We start from the raw sequence: 18,358 nt of genomic DNA on the forward strand, positions 1-18,358 counted from the left end.
GGTAAACGCCTCTGCTGGTTTAAACCCGACACACACAAGCTCACATCGCGCTGTGATCTGTTAAAGTTCGAGAGGCAAAGAACTCTCCCAGAGGTCACTATTTAAAGTAAAAATTTACAATGTTATTCTTTAAGTCCAACAGAGAACATTCAAAACAACAGCTATTTACAACTCCTTTCTCTTAAACCTATTTTTTATCTCCCACTCTACAATACTGGTCTGATTTAAAAACCCTGATTAAGATTTACAAAAAAAATGTAACTTTCAAATCCAGCCAGCTGTCGAATCTTCTCTCTGTATCCTCCTTTGCAGATTTTCCTCTATCATCTTTTCTTTAGTATTCTGCATATGAACAGGTATCCTTCAGAAAGCTAGTCATCTGGCAGTCTATACTTGTTGGTGCTTGGCAGTTCTCCTCCTAATAGTTCAAAAGGTCCAGTTTTTGAACACATTGGAGCATTTCATTGGTTTTGATGTCATAAAAAACATATTTTAAATTCGATTGGATTTTTGTATCTTGGGACATCATTCAAACTGATTGGCCAAATTTGGATTTGTTTTTCTTCCAACATAACTCCAGTTATTTGTTTGACCAAGTGTTCCATTTTGACCTTGTTTAGGACACTCTGTGCTTTTGGTCAATCCTTGCTAGCTTTTCAACTCTCTTAAAGGTACAGTACACACCTACAGCTTCATAACAGTGGGTCAGGTGCAAAGGGCTGAATGCCCTACTCCAGTTCCTATTTCCTACACTCATAACCTCCCTTTCTAATGAAGCTAACAACCTTCCTTTTTTAATGCAAAAGCTATTTTTCCCCACAATGCAGTCATAATAAACCAAATTCTGTAGTTTTACATGACACCAAATCCTATCGATCTAAAGTTTGCAAAGTTCAAAATTACAAATGGAATTTCATTAGTTTGTATCAGCGGTGTCTCTGGGTGGGACTCCTACTTTGCATTCAGAGATTGGGAATTCAAATTCAAATCCCAGTCGAGAGATCTGAGCTCCGAATCCTGGCTGATGTACCAGTGCAGGGCTGACAGAGTGCTGCAGTGTCAGAGATGCTGCCTGTCAGACGAACTGTTACAATTGCCTCGACACATAAGATTGCAGAGGTTCTGTTTTATTTTGAGAGCAGGAGGATGTCCTCAATGTCCTTGCTAATATTGACCTCTCACCCATCCTTGCACACACTTCCTATATGTTACTCGTAGAGTCGCACAGCACCGACATAGCCCCTTCGGCCCAACTCGTCCATACTGGCCAGGTTTCCCAAACTGAGCAAGCTCCATTTGCCTGTGTTTGGCCCTTGTCCCCCTAAACCTTCCCTGTTCGTGTACCTGTCCACATGTTATAACTTTACCTGCACCTACCACTTCCTCTGGCAGCTCGTTCCTTACACTCTCCACCCGCTGTGTGAAGTCAGTCAATAACCAGCTTCAACATGCTTTATCTCTGGTTTTGTGAAATGTGTGATTCAGTTGCAAGGTCTTTGTTCATTTTACTCTGAGCAGTCCACAGCTCGTGTGCACATCTGGGGCATTGTGGGTGACGGTTTGGAAATGTGAGTGCGTATCGCTGTGAATCAGAGAGTTACAGTGACTCCTGGCTCTTGAGAATCTTGTGTTTCCATTGCAGGGATACACGAGGACTCGGAAAGAGGAAGCAATTGAACCGAATGCTTTGTTAATTAACCCTCCGGCAGCTGCAGCCTCTCCTGACAGCGAGTGTATGGAAGCAGAACTAAAGGATATCGAAGAATGGAACAGTACTCCAGGTTGGAGTTTTTATTTTGTGTGTGTGTGTGGGGCTGTGAATGGGAGGGGCAGCTGGATAGAATCCCAGTTGGTTCTGCTCTCTGTGTGTTCAAATCCCACTTCCCCATGGAGCACTTGAGCAGACTGCTGCATTCTGCTGGCATTTCAGTGCCAGGCTGAGGGAGTACCACATTGCTGAGAGTGCCCTTTCTCAGATGAGCTATTGAAATGAAAGCCCTCAGTGCTTGAGTCATTGAGTTGCACAGTATGGAAACAGACCCTTCAGGTTAACCTATCCATGCTAGCTAAGTTGGCCAAACTAAGCCAATCCCTTTGGCCTGCGTTTGGTGCATTGTATCCAATGGCTCTTAACTGGGAGATAAAGGCAGGAGTTAATCCGGTATTCCAGTCAACATTCCTTCTCTGTGTAACCCCATCAAAAACAGATCAACTGATTGCCCAGGAGCAGTCAGCGATGTTACAATTCCACAATTGGTTGTACATTTGTTTCCTTCCACCTCTCTCCCGTCTAAGCCCTGAACCCGTACCTTTCTCTACATCTCCCTCCATTCTCTTTCTCCAGGTTTGTCTGGAAACTCCCACCCCATTCTCATGAACCTCCTTGTTACCCGGTATCCCCTCCTGGTCCCTACCTTAGCCACCAGGACAAGCAGTTCTCTCTCGGTCTTTTTTTTTAAAGTTTGCTTCCCCATCGCCGCCAACCCCCTCACCAAAAAAAAATTGAACCCTTGACACCTGTGCCCTTGCAAACGACTGTCCTGTCACCAGCCTCATCCCTCTCCAAATCATTGAGTTATTTTTGACACAGTGAGACCATTGGGTTAACGCTGACTCCCCGCAGAGCATTTCTGTCAGTCTCGCTCCTCCTTTTGACTCCCATAGTCCCACAAATTCATCTCCCTCGAGTACCCAGCCAGTTTCTGAAAACTCTTTTCATCTCTACTTCCGTTGGGTCCCCCAGGGGCAGTGATTTCCAGAATTTATTCCTCAAATTCCTGCCCCAACCCCTATGTGTCTGGAACCTTAAGCCTGTGACCCTTTGTCCATCCAAATGGGATCAGTTTGTCCTAATCTGCCTTATCTAAACCCATCACAGTCTTTTACCCATCAATCATGTCACCCTTAGCTCTAAGGCAAAAGTGAGGACTGCAGATGCTGGAAACCAGAATTTAGATCAGAGTGGTGCTGGAAAAGCACAACAGGTCAGGCAGTATCCGAGGAGCAAGAAAATTGACGTTTCAGGCAAAAGTCCTTCATCAGGAAGCCTTAGCTCCAAGTCAGGCACTCACAGCTTCTCTCGCCTTACCCTCTAGCTAATACTCCCATCACTCCTGGACCCATTCTGATCAACCTCCTCCACACCACCTCAACCTGCGTGTCCTTCCTAAAGTGTGCTGACAGGAAAGAGACTCTATATTCTACATGGGACCTGACCAGTTTCAGCATTACTCTGATTTGGGGCTGCCGTCAGCCATTAAGACATAGGAGCTGAAGTAGGCCATTCAGCCCATTGAGTCTGCTGTGCCATTCAATGAGATCGTGCCTGATCTGATAACCCTCAACTCCACTTTCCTGTCTTTTTCCCAAAACCCTTGATTCCCTTTACTCTCGTGCTCGTGTGGTCTCCCTCTCTGTCACACTCTCGTGAACCCATTTCAGTAAGGACGCCTCTCCATCTTCTAAACTCCAGTGAGCACAGACCCAAACTATTCATAGAATCGTAGATTCCCTACAGTGTAGAAACAGGCCAGGAAGCCCAACAAGTCCACAATGACCCTCCAAAGAATAACCCACCCAGACCCCTGCCCTATTACCCTACATTTCCCCTGACTAATGCACCTAACCAACGCATCGCTGAACACTAGGGGCAATTTCCCATGGCCAGTTCCCCTAACCTGCACGTCTTTGGACTGTGGGAGGAAACTGGAGCACCGGGGGAAACCCACGCAGACATGGGGAGAACGTACAAACTCCACACAGACAGTCACCCGGCTCTCTCTCTGGTGCTGTGAGGCAATAGTGCTAACCACTGAGCCACCATGGCACCCAAATTTCTACTTGGTATCGGTCTAGTGAACCTCCTTTGGACTGTCTCCAATGTCCGTAAATATTTCCAAATGTCAAAATGTGTCGCACTATTCCAGCAGTGATCTGACCTGTGCCTGAGAACATAGAACAATGCAGTGCAGAACAGGCCCTTCGGCACTTGATTTTGCCCCGGACTGTGAACTAATCTAAGCCCATCCCCCTACACTATCCCGTCATCACCCATGTGCTTATCCAAGGATTGTTTAAATCTCCCTAATGTGGCGGAGTTGACTACATTGGCAAGTAGTGCATTACCACTCTGAGTAAAGTACCTGCCTCTAACATCTGTTTTAAATCTATCACCCCCTCAATTTGTAGTTAAACCCCCTTGTACAAAACGACGTCATCGTCCGAGGAAAAAGACTCTCACTATCTACCCTATCTAATCCTCTGATCATCTTTGTATGTCTCTATCAAATCCCCTCTTAGCCGCCTTCTTTCCAATGAGAACAGACCCAAGTCTCTCAGCCTTTCCTCATAAGACCTTCCCTCCAAACCAGGCAACATCCTGGTAAATCTCCTCTGCACCTTTTCCAATGCTTCCACATCCTTCCCAAAATATGGGAACTAGAACTGTACACAACATTCCAAGTGTGGCCACACCAGCATTTTATATAGTTGTAGCATGATATTGCAGCTCCAGAACTCAATTCCTCTACCACTAAAACCTAACACACTGAATGCCTCCTTAACAGCACTGTCAACCTGGGTGGCAACTTTCAGGGATCTATGTGCATGGACTCCAAGCTCCCTCTGCACATCCACACTACCAAGAATCTTCCCAGTGACCCAGTACTCTGCCTTCCTGTTATTCTTCCCAAAGTGCACCACCTCACATTTAGCTGCATTGAATTCCATTTACCACCTCTCAGCTCAATACTGCAGCTTATCCAAGTCCCCCTGCAACCTGTAACATTCTTCCACACAGTCTACTACTCCACCGAGTGTCATCTGCAAACTCACTAACCCATCCACTGATGCCTGCGTCTTAAGTCATTTATAAAAACAGGTCCTTGTGGCACACCACTAGTAACTGGACTCCAGGCTGAATATTTTCCATCAACCACCACTCTCTGCCTTCTTTCAGAAAGCCAGTTTCTAATCCAAACTGCTAAATCACCTGAATTCCATGCCTCTGCATTTTCTCCAATAGCCTACCATGTGGAACCTTGTTGAAGGCTTTACTGTGGTCCATGTACACCACATCAACTGCCCTACCCTCATCTACATGTTGGTCACCTTCTCAAAAAACTGAGGGTTGTGAGACACGACCTGCCCTTAACGAAACCATGTTAACTATCTGAAATCAAATTGTTGCTTGCTAGATGTTTATAAATCCTATCTCTTATAATCCTTTCCAAAACCTTTCCTACAACAGACGTGAGGTTCACTGGTCTATAATTACCGGGTCATCTCCTCTACTGCACTCCTTGAACAAGGGCACAACATTTGCAATCCTCTACTTCTCTGGTACTAAACCTGTAGACAATAACTCAGGATCCGCCATCTCCTCCCCAGCTTCCCAGAGAATCCTCGGATACATCCCATCTGGCCCAGGGGACTTGTCTACTTTCACTCCTTCTTGAATTGATAACACCTCTTCCTTACTAACCTTGATCTTTTCTAGTCTAATATCTCGTATCTCATTCTCCTCTACAATATTTTCCTTTTCCTGTGTGAAAACCGATGAGAAATATTTGCTAAGCACCTCTCCAATCTCCACAGGGTCTACACATAACTTCCCACATCTGTCTTTGGCTCTATTCCTACCCTTGTCATCCTTCTATTCCTCACATACCTATAGAAAACTTTAGGGTTCTCCTTTATTCCACCGGCTTAAGACTGCTCATGTCCTCTCTTTGCTCCTCTTAACTCTCTCTTTAAATCCTTCCTAGCTGATCTGTAACTCTCCATCGCCTCATTTGAACCATCTCATCTCATCGTCCTATGAACCTCCTCCTTCTGCTTAAGAACAGATGCAATTTCTTTAATAAACTACGGTTCCCTTCCCTTATCACATCCTCCCTGCCTGACAAAGACATACCGATCATGGACATGCAATATCTGTTCCTTTAAACCACCTCCACATTTTGATTGTCCCCATCCCCTGCATTTTGCTACACCATTCTGTACGTCCATAGTCTTTCCTAAAAAAAACCTTGTACAATTTTGGCAAAACTTTCTATTTTGTAGCCCAATCCCTTTGAATTAACACCCAGCATTCTGTTTCTCTTCCCCATTACCTGCTGACCTGCTCGTTTCTGACATGTATACCCACACAGTCATAGAGATGTACAGCATGGAAACAGACCCTTCAGTCCAACCTGTCCATGCCGACCAGATTTATCCTAACCCAATCTAGTCCCACCTACCAGCACCCAGCCCATATCCCTTCAAACCCTTCCTGTTCATAAACCTATCCAAATGCCTTTTAAATGCTGTAATTGTACCACTTCCTCTGGCAGCTCATTCCATACACGTACCACCCTCTGCATAAAAAGATTTCCCCTGATGGCTCTTTCATATCTTTCCCCTCTCACCCTAAACCTATGCCCTCTAGTTCTGGACTGTCCACAACCCAGGGATAAGACTTTGTCTATTTATCCTATCCATGCCCCTCATGATTTGTCAACCTGTATAAGGTCACCCCTCAGCCTCTGACATTCCAGGGAAAACAGTCCCAGCCTGTTCAGCCTCTCCCTGTAGCTCAGATCCTCCAACGCTGGCAATCTCCTTCGTAAATCTTTTCTGAACCCTTTCAAGTTTCACAACATCCTTCTAATAGGAAGAAGGCCAGAATTGCATGCACTATTCTAACAGTGGCCTAACCAATGTCCTGTACAGCCGCAACATGACCTCCCAACTCCTGTACTCAATACGCTGACCAATAAAGGAAAGCATACCAAACGCCTTCTTCACTATCCTATCTACCTGCGACTCCACATTCAAGGAGCTATGAACCTGCACTCCAAGGTCTCTTTGTTCAGCAACACTCTGTACTACCTTACCATTAAGTGTATAAGTCCTGCTAAGATTTGCTTTCACGAAATGCAACACTTTGCATTTATCTGAATTAAACTCCATCTGCCACTTCTCAGCCCATTGGCCCATCTGGTCAAGATCCTGTTGTAATCTGTGGTAACCCTCTTCACTGTCCACTACACCTCCAATTTTGGTGCCGTCTGCAAACTTACTAACGGTACCTCTTATGCTCGCATCCAAATCATTTCTGTAAATGACGAAAAGTAGTGGACCCACAACCGATCCAGTCTGAAAAACAACCCTGCACCACTACCCCTCTGTCTTCTACAGTTCTGCACCCAAATGGCTAGTTCTCCCTGTATTCCATGAGATCTAACCTTGCTAATCAGTCTCCCTTGGGGAACCTTGTCGAACGCCTTACTGAAGTCCATATAGATCACATCTACTGCTCTGCCCTCATCAATCCTCTTCGTTACTTCTTCCAAAAACTCAATCAAGTTTGTGAGACATGATTTCCCACGCACAAAGCCGTGTTGACTATCCCGAATCAGTCCTTGCCTTTCCAAATACATGTGCATCCTGTCCCTCAGGATTCCCTCCAATCACTTACCCACCACAGACGTCAGACTCTCTGGTCTATAGTTCCCTGCAAATCCTTATGTGCTACAGTTTTCTCTGTCTTCATCCATTTGAATAATATTTATCTCCTCTTCCCGTCAAAATGCATGACTTCACATGTTCCCACGCTATTATTCCATCTGCTGTGTTTTTGTCCTTTCACATAAGTTGACTATAACCTTCTGTGACTTCTGTCTTCCTCAGCACTTGCCTTCCCACCCAGTTTTGTGTCATTTGCAAACTTGGCTATGGTACATTCACCTTCCTAAATAAATGTTGGAAATAATTGTGGATCCAGTACTATTTAGATGGTTCCTTCCTGAAAATGTTCCTTCACTGAAACTCCATGCATTCTATTAGTTAGCCAGTCACCCTATCCATGTTCATATCCTGCCTACAACACCGTGGACCTGTTTCTTATTAAGTAGACTAATAAATGATAATTAGATTCATAGCACATAGAAACAGACCCTTTGGTCCCACTAGTTCACACTGACCGAGTTTCCCAAACTAAACTAGTCCCGCTGGAGTACAATTGGCCCATATTCCTCCAAACCTTTCCTATTCATGTACTTATCCAAATGTCACTGTACCCACATCCAACACTTGTTCTGGCAGTGCATTCCACACATTAACCACTCTCTGTAAAAACTGTTCCCCCTCTTGTCGTTTTTAAAGTGGTTAGCGCTGCTGCCTCACGCCACCAGGGACCCCCATTTGGTTCCACCTTGGAGTGACTGTGCGGAGTTTGCACATTCTCCCAGTGTCTGTGTGGGTTTCCTCCCACAGTCCAAAGATGTGAAGGTTAGGTGCATTGGCTGAGCTAAATTTCCGATAATGTCCAGGGATGCGCATTTTAGATGGGTTAGTCATGGGGATTGCAGGGTTACTGGGATAGGGTAGTGGGAGTGGTTCTGGGATGGATGCATTTCAGAGAGTCAGTGAGGACTTGATGGGCTGAATGCACACTGTAGGGGTTCCATGAATCTTAAAAAATGCGTCCCTAATTTTGAACTCCCCCCATAGTGGGGTATAGAACTTTGCTATTCACCTTATACTCATGATTTTCCCAACTTCTGTAAGGTCACTCATACTGATCCTACGCTCCAATAAACCAAGATCCTGCTTATCCAACCTCTTGTTATAACACAAACCCTCTATTCTTGGCCTCGTAAATCTTTTCTGAACTGTCTCCAGTTTAATAATGATCTCCTTATAACAGGGCAACCAAAACTGCACACAGTATTCCAGAAGTGGCCTCGCCCAAATCCTGTACAACCCCACTATGACATCCCAACTCCTATACTCAAAGAACAGAGCAATGAAGGTAAGCATGCTAAATGCTGCCTTAACCACCCTGAATACCTGTGACGCAAATTTCAAAGAATTATGTACCTGAGCCCCAGGTCCCTCTGTTCCACACCACTCCCAGGGCCCTACCATTAACTGCATAAGTCCTACCCTTGTTTGTTCTACCAAAATGCAACCCCTCACGTTTATCCAAATTAAACTCAAATTAAGGCTATGATGGTTGTGCCAAGGTGTTTAGGAATGGATTGGAGTGACTGGTGTCAAGAGCTGTAAGAAAGGTTTCCAACTGATACTTGCCTAGTTCTGCGTCACTGACATTGACTGTATACCCTGACATTTTGTAAGATCACAGGCTATAGCTCCAACATTCTGTATTTGGGACATTTAAGTGGTCTAGTTGCATATTTAAATTAAAAGCTAATTTTAAATCAATAGAGTCATAGAGATGTACAGCATGGAAACAGACCCTTCAGTCCAACCCGTCCATGCCAACCAGATATCCCAACCCAATCTAGTCCCACCTGCCAGCACCCAGTCCATATCCCTCCAAACCCTTCCTATTCATATACCCATCCAAATGCCTCTTAAATGTTGCAAGTGTACCAGCCTCCACCACTTCCTCTGGCAACACATTCCATACACGTACCACTCTCAGTGTGAAAACATTGCCCCTCAGGTCTCTTTTATATCTTTCCCCTCTCACCCTTAACCTATGCCCTCTAGTTCTGGACTCCCTGACCCCAGGGAGAAGACTTTGTCTATTTACCCTATCCATGCCCCTCATAATTTTGTAAACCTCTATAAGGTCACCCCTCAGCCTCTGACGCTCCAGGGAAAACAGCCCCAGTCTGTTCAGCCTCTCCCTGTAGCTCAAATCCTCCAACCCTGGCAACATCCTTGTAAATAATTCATAGGACGGTATATTCTTGTAAAATGTATGAGTGAATTTTTTAAATATTACAGTCTGACCACAGAGTTAACTTTCAGTAGTCCTGAGGAGAGATTAATTCGAACAGCCAAGGCTAGGACCAAATGTGACACATCATTTACATTCATGGGAGAGTTTGATAAATGGACAAAGGAAAATTAAAATCACTGCAAAGGATGAAGGGAGATGTTAGAAGATTTTTGTTTAAATGCACAAGGTTGCTTAATGTGAAATATTAAAATAAAAGGACAGCACAAAGGCCCAGTGGTTAGCACTGCTGCATCACAGTGCCAGGGACCCAGGTTCGATTCCACCCTCTGTTTACTGTCTGTGTGGAGTTTGGACATTCTCCCTGTGTCTGCGTGCGTTTCCTCTGGGTGCTGCTGTCCAAAGATGTGCAGGTTAGGTGGATTGGCCATGGGAATTACAGAGATGGCATGGGATGCTCTTTGGAGGGTCGGTGTGGCCTCGATGGGCCGAATGACCTGCTTCCACACTGTCTGGATTCTATAGCACTATAACCAACAAAATACTGGGTGGAAACAGAATCCACAATAATTTAAAAAGTGGATAAGTGTGTAAAAATGGAACAGCTAAATAATGTATACAGGAAATGCGACAAAGTGGATAGTTGTTGGAGAGTTCACTCAGGTGACTAGTGAATGGTCTCCTCCTATACTGCACCATTGTATAATTCTATCTCTTGAATCTTAAATTTACTGGAATTCCTGAGAATGTGAAATTTCTAACAATGCAGTTCTATTACTAGATTATCAACTAAGCAGACAGAGGCATGTCAAACAGAAATTTCACACACAATATCGCTTATTGGCATTCAACTAGATTACTAATTCAATTTCTCATTTATAGATAATCCCTCGGGAAGCTATTTCGCTATGTACCTGATATCCCTTAGTGCGCTCATTTCATTGCAATAGTCTGGAACACTGTTTCCATATTTACATAATTATACTTCAGTGTAGTTAGATGAAAACTACTTTATTCTACCTTTCAAAAGAACTATAAATTAATTAAGTGCCTTTTGGAAATCTAAATATATTATGTCCACTGCTTCCCCTTCATCCTGCCTGTTACTCCTCACATAATTTAAATACAGTTTCAGTATCATTTTCCCTTCACGACCCCATGCTGACCCAGCCAGATTATGTGATATATTTAAAAATGTCTTTATAATCGATTCCAACATTTTCCCAATGACAGATGTTAAGCTAACTGGCATATAGTTAATATTTTTTAATCTCCTTTCCATTTTGAATACATTGTCAGTTTTCTAATCCTCTGGAACCTTTTCAGGATTCTAGGATTTTTGAATGATTCCTCCACTATCTCTAGCTACTTCCTTTAAAGTTTTTAGGGCACATTCCACCAGATCTAGGGGCGTGCTGACCTTGAACGCCATTGGTCTTCCTAGTATCTTTTCTCTAGAAATAGTTATTGTCTTTAACTTCTCTTCGTTTCATTAAAAAAAAATGTTGCAATGGTATTTGTGAAGTATTTATCCAATTCCTCTGCCATTTCCTGGTTCCACATTATTATGTTCCCAGCCTTGTTGTCTAAGGGGCTTGTGTTCACTTTGTCCTCTCTCATTTTACATATTTTAAGAAGCTCTTGCTGTCTATTTTGATATTACTTGTTAGTTTACACCCAGAGATTATTTTCCTTTGTTGTCAGTTTTGCATTGTTTCTTAAACTTTCCCAAAGCCCTGGTTTGCCCATTAATCTTTGTCACATTATGTATTTTACTTTTTCAATTTGATGCCACCCTCTACACACTTCCCTGGCTAACCATGATCTCCTTCCCAGGATCTTCCTTCCTATATCTTTGTTGTAAACTATGACCTTTCACCTTTCTCCCTGCTTTGACTCAAATTGCTACTCCTTTTTTTCGTGTTTGTATACTCTGTCCCTTCATGTCTCACTTGGATAACGTTATTCAAGTAGCTGCTCTGTAATACTGCCATGTCGTTTCGCATTATGTATCCTCTCTCCTAAACCTCAGCCCTCTAATTAGCTTACAGTATTCTCTATGCCTCTAGTTAGTCAATTCCCCAGTCCTCCCTCACTGTTCAAGTGAAGTTAGACCCACCATCAATGTCCCCCCCTTCCCCTCCTCAGCCTAGTACCAGTGCCATCTGCCCACACCCATCCCTGTGCCCACATACTTATCTTGTTGACTTCCCAATTATCTTGTGTACCTGATTTCACTTCGCCCATGACTCCGCTAGTAATCCTGAGATTTTGACCGTGGCCCTGAGATTTTGACCGTGGAAGTTCTGCATTTTAATTTAGCTGCTACCTGTTCGGAGTCTTTTGGCAAAGCCTCATTTCCAATCTTGTTCATCGATTCACTCCATGTGATATCAAGGAATGGTTGGAGGCGCTGGGTACTGCAAAGGCTACGGGCCTTGGCAACATTCTGATAATTGCACCGAAGATTTGTGCTCCAGAATGTGTCCGCTACCCTAACCAAGCTGTTCCAGTACAATTACAACAGTGACCTCTACCCAGCCATGTGGAAAATTACCCAGGTATGTTCTGTACACACAAAGCAGGGCAAATCCAACCCAGCCAATTACAGCATCATCTGTCCGTCCTTGATCATCATTTGCATCTGTATAGCAATACCCTGCTCAGTGATGTCCAGTTTGGGTTACACCAGGATCACTCAGCTCCTGACCTCATGACACCCTTGATTCAATCACGAGTGAATGGTTTTGCCATCACTGAATTGCCCACTGTTAAAGTCCTGGAGTTTTTTTTTTATTGAGCAGAAACTCAATTGAACTCCCCACTTAAACACAGTGCCTGCAAAAGCTGGTCAGAGGTTGGGAATCCTGCAGCGAGTAACTCCCCTCCTGACTCCCAAAGCCTGTCCACCATCTACAAAGCACAAGTCAGGAGTCTGATGGAATACTCCCCACTTGCTGGATGGGTCCAAAAAGCACTCATGAAACCTGACACCATCCAGGACAAATCAGCCCACTTGATTGTTTGGATGTTTGTGGATGTGGTGCCAATCATCGGTGAAAGTCCCCACTTCTGATCTTTATGATGGAGGAAAGGTTATTGATGAAGCAGCTGGTAATGGTTGGGTCTAGGACGTTGCCCTGAGGTAAGCCTGTAGAGATGTCCTGGAGCTGAGATGACTGATCTCCAACAACCACAACCATCTTCTTATACGTCACGTATAATTCTAACCACCAGAGAGTTTGCATTCCCACCACCACCCCCCCCTGCCCCCCAATACACATGGACTCTAGATTTGCTAAGGCTCCTTGATGGCACACTCTATCAATTCCTGCCTTGATCTTACTCTCTTGACTTGAGTTCTTCTGTCTGTATTTGGATGAAAACTGGACTCGAATCATGCCATGAATGAATACAGGAATTCCATTTTACTGCTCTGTCTGCCCCTCAGGAGTTGGAACTGGTAGCACAGCCCAAGTCAACTCTTATGTTTCAATTTAGAAAGGTCTAGTCTCTTCTTGATAGTAAGCGTCTTTTTGTGTCGGGAGTATCCCTTCACATTCCTGTCTTGTGTCTTATAAATGGTGGATAGGCTTATTTGGGAGTTACTCATCACAGAATTTCCAGCTTCTGACTTGACCTTGTAGTTCCAGTCTCTGAAACATGTCAACATTCCTTGTGTTACCAGTGAACTTTGAAGGTGACTGGTGTGTAAGGAAACCTATCAGGAACAAGCAAGGTGCAATGAAAGCACAGAAATGTTTGCTCAGCTGATCCGATTTTGGAAGTGTTGGCTTAGGGAAGAATGTTGGGCTTTGGGCGAGTTTAGTTTCGAAGATGGGACTTGAATCTGGAATTTTAACGTACACGTTCATTATTTCATAAGACCATAAGACATAGGAGTGGAAGTAAGGCCATTCGGCCCATCGAGTCCACTCCACCATTCAATCATGGCTGATGGGCATTTCAACTCCACTTACCCGCATTCTCCCCGTAGCCCTTAATTCCTCGTGACATCAAGAATCTGTCAATCTCTGCCTTGAAGACATTTAGCGTCCCGACCTCCACTGCACTCTGCGGCAATGAATTCCACAGGCCCACCACTCTCTGGCTGAAGAAATGTCTCCGCATTTCTGTTCTGAATTGACCCCCTCTAATTTTAAGGCTGTGTCCACGGGTCCTAGTCTCCTCGCCTAATGGAAAAAATTTCCTAGCGTCCACCCTTTCCAAGCCCTGTATTATCTTGTAAGTTTCTATTAAGTCTCCCCTTAATCTTCTAAACTCCAATGAATACAATCCCAGGATCCTCAGCCGTTCCTCATTTGTTAGACCAACCATTCCAGGGATCATCCGTGTGAATCTTCGCTGGACACGTTCCAGTGCCAGTATGTCCTTCCTGAGGTATTTCAGGTGTTGCGTGTCTCCTTACAGCGTGGTGTGTTTTTATTTCATTAGAATTCCGAGGTGTGCTTGCTGCTTTCACCCTTCTTGGAATTCTTCAGCCGGGTATTTCACATCCTCCTGAACAGGCAGCGCTGTGAGGCTCCCTATCTCCCCATATTCACTTTGACTGCCTTTTTAAGCCCAATTTCTCTGCGTCTGTATCCTCAGAGTACTGAGTTGTTCATTTAGATGTTGACTGTTCCAGGTGATGGGAAAATGGTGTGGAGATGAGAATTCAGGAAATGTTCATTTTGAGTTATGAAGGCATTACTTGTCAAAGTTAGGTGGTGTTTCTGCAGGCCAATTATGAGCCTTGCTTCATGTGGGTCTGGGCAACACTCCATCTTCATTCCATCTCCAAAACCTTTACTTAGTTGTAGAGCTGTACAGCACAGAAACTGACCCTTCGGTCCAACTTGTCCATGCTGACCAGATATCCTATCCTAATCTAATCCCTTTTGCCAGCACTTGGCCCATATCTCTCAGAAACCCTTCCTATTCATAGACACATCCAGATGCCTTTTAAATGCTGTAATTGTACCAGCCTTCATCACTTCCTCTGGCAGTACATTCCATACACGCTCCATCTTCTGTGTGGAAAAAGTTGCCCATTTAGGTTCCTGTGAAGTTTTTCCCTCTCACCTTAACCTATGCCCCTCTAGTTCTGGACTCCCCCACTGCAGGGAAAAGATCCTGTGTATTTATTCTGTCCATGCCCCTCAACTTTTTATAAACCTCTAAGGCCACCCCTCCACATCCAACGCTCCAGGGGAAAATAGCGCCAGCCTATTCAGCCTCTCCTTCTTCTCAAGCCCTCCAACTCTGGCAACACCCTTGTAAATCTCTCCTGAACCCTTTCAAGTTTCACAACGTCCCTCCGATAGGGAGGAGACCAGAAATACGCGCAATATTCCAACAGTGGCCTAACCAGCGTCCTTTACTACTTGTGATCTTCGGGTTCAGGCCAGGCAGTGAGCTCTGATCATCTCCTGTGCCTTGACTCTTGAAAGCTTGTATTGATTGACTTGTTGAAAAATGTGGTGCTGGAAAGACACAGCAGTCCAGGCAGCATCCGAGGAGCAGGAGAATCGACGTTTCGGGCATAAGCCCTTCTTCCAAAGCCGCAACCCACTGTGTTACATTTTTACGTTCTAACTGGTTGAAGCTGACTTGGAAATATATTGCCGTTCCTTCAGTGTCACTGGGTCAATTCCCAGCTGCGGCAGACACACATCTCTCCCTGCTTTAATAGATGCGTAATTGGCCATGCTAAATTGCCCGTAGTGTTAGGTAAGGGGTAATTAGATTAGATTACTTACAGTGTGGAAACAGGCCCTTCGGCCCAACAAGTCCACACCGACCCGCCGAAGCACAACCCACCCATACCCCCACATATACCCCCTACCTAACACTACGGGCAATTTAACATGGCCAATTCACCTGACCCACACATCTTTGGAATGTGGGAGGAAACCGGAGCACCCGGAGAAAACCCACGCAGACACGGGGAGAACGTGCAAACTCCAATGTAGGGGTATGGGTGGGTTTCGCTTCGGCGGGTCGGTGTGGACTTGTTGGGCCGAAGGGCCTGTTTCCACACTGTAAGTCTAATCTAATCTAAATCACACATGGCAGACAAATGAATTTGAATTCAATAAAAATCTGGAATGTGATCATGAATCCTTTGTCGATTATTGTATCTGGTTCACTAATGTCCTTTTAGAGAAGGAAACTGCCATCCTTACCTGGTCTGGCCGACATGTGACTCCAGACCCACTGCAATATAGTTGACTCTTAACTACCCCGAGGGCAATTAGGGATGGGTAAAAAATGGTCGAGGAGAAAGTGAGGACTGCAGAGGCTGCAGATCAGAGCTGAAAATGTGTTGCTGGAAAAGCGCAGCAGGTCAGGCAGCATCCAAGGAGCAGGAGAATCGACGTTTCGGGCCCGAACATTCCTGAAGAAGGGTTCATGCCCGAAACGTCGATTCTCCTGCTCTTTGGATGCTGAGTAAAAAATGGTGCCTATCCAGCAATACCCTCACCCCATGAATGAATTTAAAAAAAGGGAGAGGGATCTGATTAAGGTGTACAAATGATGGGGGTAGATAGGGAGAAACGTCTCCGTTTTTAGTAGAGGGGTCAGTAACCAGTTTTATGATAAGAAGCAGGAGGGTGAGGTGGAGTTTGAGAAAACTCTTTCCATCCAGAGAATGATGGATGACTGGAACCTACTGCCTAGAAGGAGGGTGGAGACAGGAAACCCCCTGCCTTCAGATGACCCACTTGAAATGCCCTCTTTGCATTTGGCCAAGAATCAAAAGCTGGAAAGTGTGGATGGATGGTTGATGGCCCGTGCAGACACACTGGGCTAAGGGCCTTTTTCTGTGCTGGGAAACCCCAAAGACTGAAACCAATTGGTGTGAAACAACACAGGCACTGGAGAATACCAGTTACCAAAACACTGCAAGTTGCAACTCCAGTCAACAAACTTTCAATAAAAAAATTTGTGTCAGAGTTTATTTCCAAACATACGGAATTAAAAAGTAGTGAACTTACCTTAAAACTCTCTTGAGCCTCGTTTGGGCACTCTCTTTGGACACTGTACACACTTGCAACACATTTACAAGGATGGTACCAGCCATTTGTGGCTCTACTTCTAAGAATAAGTAAATAAGGAGAATTTCTACATGAGGGCAATAGAAAAACACCTGGAATCCAACTAAAGCGTACAATTTCCGTTCCATTAGTCATCTTTGTAAAGTGATAGAAGGGGCATAGGAGTTTGATGGGTGACCTTATAAAGCTTTATAAAACCACATTTCTTAAGTTGAGAGGAGGCAGCTTTTAAAAGGACATGAGGGGGCAACTTTTTTATACGGGGCGTGATTTATTTGTTGAATGATCTGCCAGAGGAAGTGATAGATGCAGGTGTAGTTACAACATTTAAACGATGTTTGGATAAGTATGTGATTATGAAAGGTTTGGAGGGATATGGGCCAATTGCAGGCAGGTGGGATTTTGGTCAGTGTGGGCTAGTTGAACCAAAGGGTCTGTTTCCATGCAGTATGACTCTATGGCCTACAATGTGCTCTCTAATCCTCTGTTTTTGTCCTGGAAAACCATTCCAGACCTCATTTCAGTTTTGGGCAAAAGAGCTGAACTCTAACTGTGGGATTGAAGGCAGCGTTTAACCCAGTGTAGCATAAGAACAAAAGCGAGGAGGTGGAGTAGGCCATTTACCTCCCGGAGCCTGCCCCATCATTTAATACAATAATGACTGATCTCATCTTGGCTCCAACTCCACTCTCCATGATCGTTTAATCCCTTTCTATTTAAAATTCCATCTATCTGTCTCCTCAATGTCCTGGCATCTACTGCACAATGGGGGAGTGAATTCCACAGATTCACGAGCCCTTGAGTGAAGTCATTTCTCCTCATCTCTGTTTTAAATCTGCTGCCCCTTATGATCGAGATTGCCCCACTAGGGGAAACATCCTCTCTATGTCTAATTTGTCACCCCCTTTAGTATCTTATATTAGAGAATCCCTACAGCGTGGAACCAGACCATTTGGCCCATCAAATCCACACCAACCATTCGAAGAGGAGCATCCCATCCATACCCTATCCCTGCATTTCCCATGGATAACCCAGCTAGCCTTCACACCCCTGGACATTATGGGCAATTTGGCACAGCCAATCCTCCCTATCCTACACATTCTTGAACTATGGGAGGAAACCAGAGCACCCAGAGGAAAGCCATGCACACATGAGGGGCATGTGCAAACTCCACACAGACATTTGCTTGAGGCTGGAATTGAACCCGGAACACTGGTCCTATTGCTGGACTGTTAATCCCACGACCCTGTTAATGTTTCCGTGACCTGAGTTTGAATCCCGCCACGGCATATGGTGGAATTTGAATTCAATAACAATTTGGAATGAAGAGTCTAATGATAACTATGGTCACCATTGTCAGGAAAAATTTATCTGCTTCGCTAATGTTCTTTAGGGATGGACCATCTGGTCTGGCCTACGTGTGACTCCAGACCCACAGCAATGCGGTTGACCCTGGGCAAATAGGAGGTTCTCCATTCACAAAATTTAATACTAAATATAACAAGGTCTGGACAGCTTTAAGGCTTAGGCTGATTGGCGGCAAATGACATTAGCAACATCCAAATGTCAGTCAATCGCCATCTCCAAAGAGAGAGAATCT

At 44.6% G+C, this 18,358-nt stretch overlaps 1 protein-coding gene across 3 annotated transcripts in view; it reads left to right on the forward strand.

Annotated features, from left to right (window-relative positions):
* Positions 1-18,358, forward strand: part of samd13 (sterile alpha motif domain containing 13) — a 202,912-nt gene that overhangs the window by 111,516 nt on the left and 73,038 nt on the right. For 2 of the 3 annotated variants that reach the window (XM_060830647.1, XM_060830648.1), the window contains one exon: positions 1,643-1,781. In XM_060830647.1, the coding sequence (XP_060686630.1) occupies positions 1,643-1,781 (139 nt within the window). Of the gene's footprint in view, positions 1-1,642; positions 1,782-8,734; positions 8,798-18,358 lie in introns of those variants that run through there. The other variant, XM_060830649.1, reaches the window with a different exon arrangement.

This window comes from Hemiscyllium ocellatum, chromosome 9 (assembly GCF_020745735.1).
Source record: "Hemiscyllium ocellatum isolate sHemOce1 chromosome 9, sHemOce1.pat.X.cur, whole genome shotgun sequence".
Taxonomy (NCBI): Eukaryota; Metazoa; Chordata; class Chondrichthyes; order Orectolobiformes; family Hemiscylliidae; genus Hemiscyllium; species Hemiscyllium ocellatum.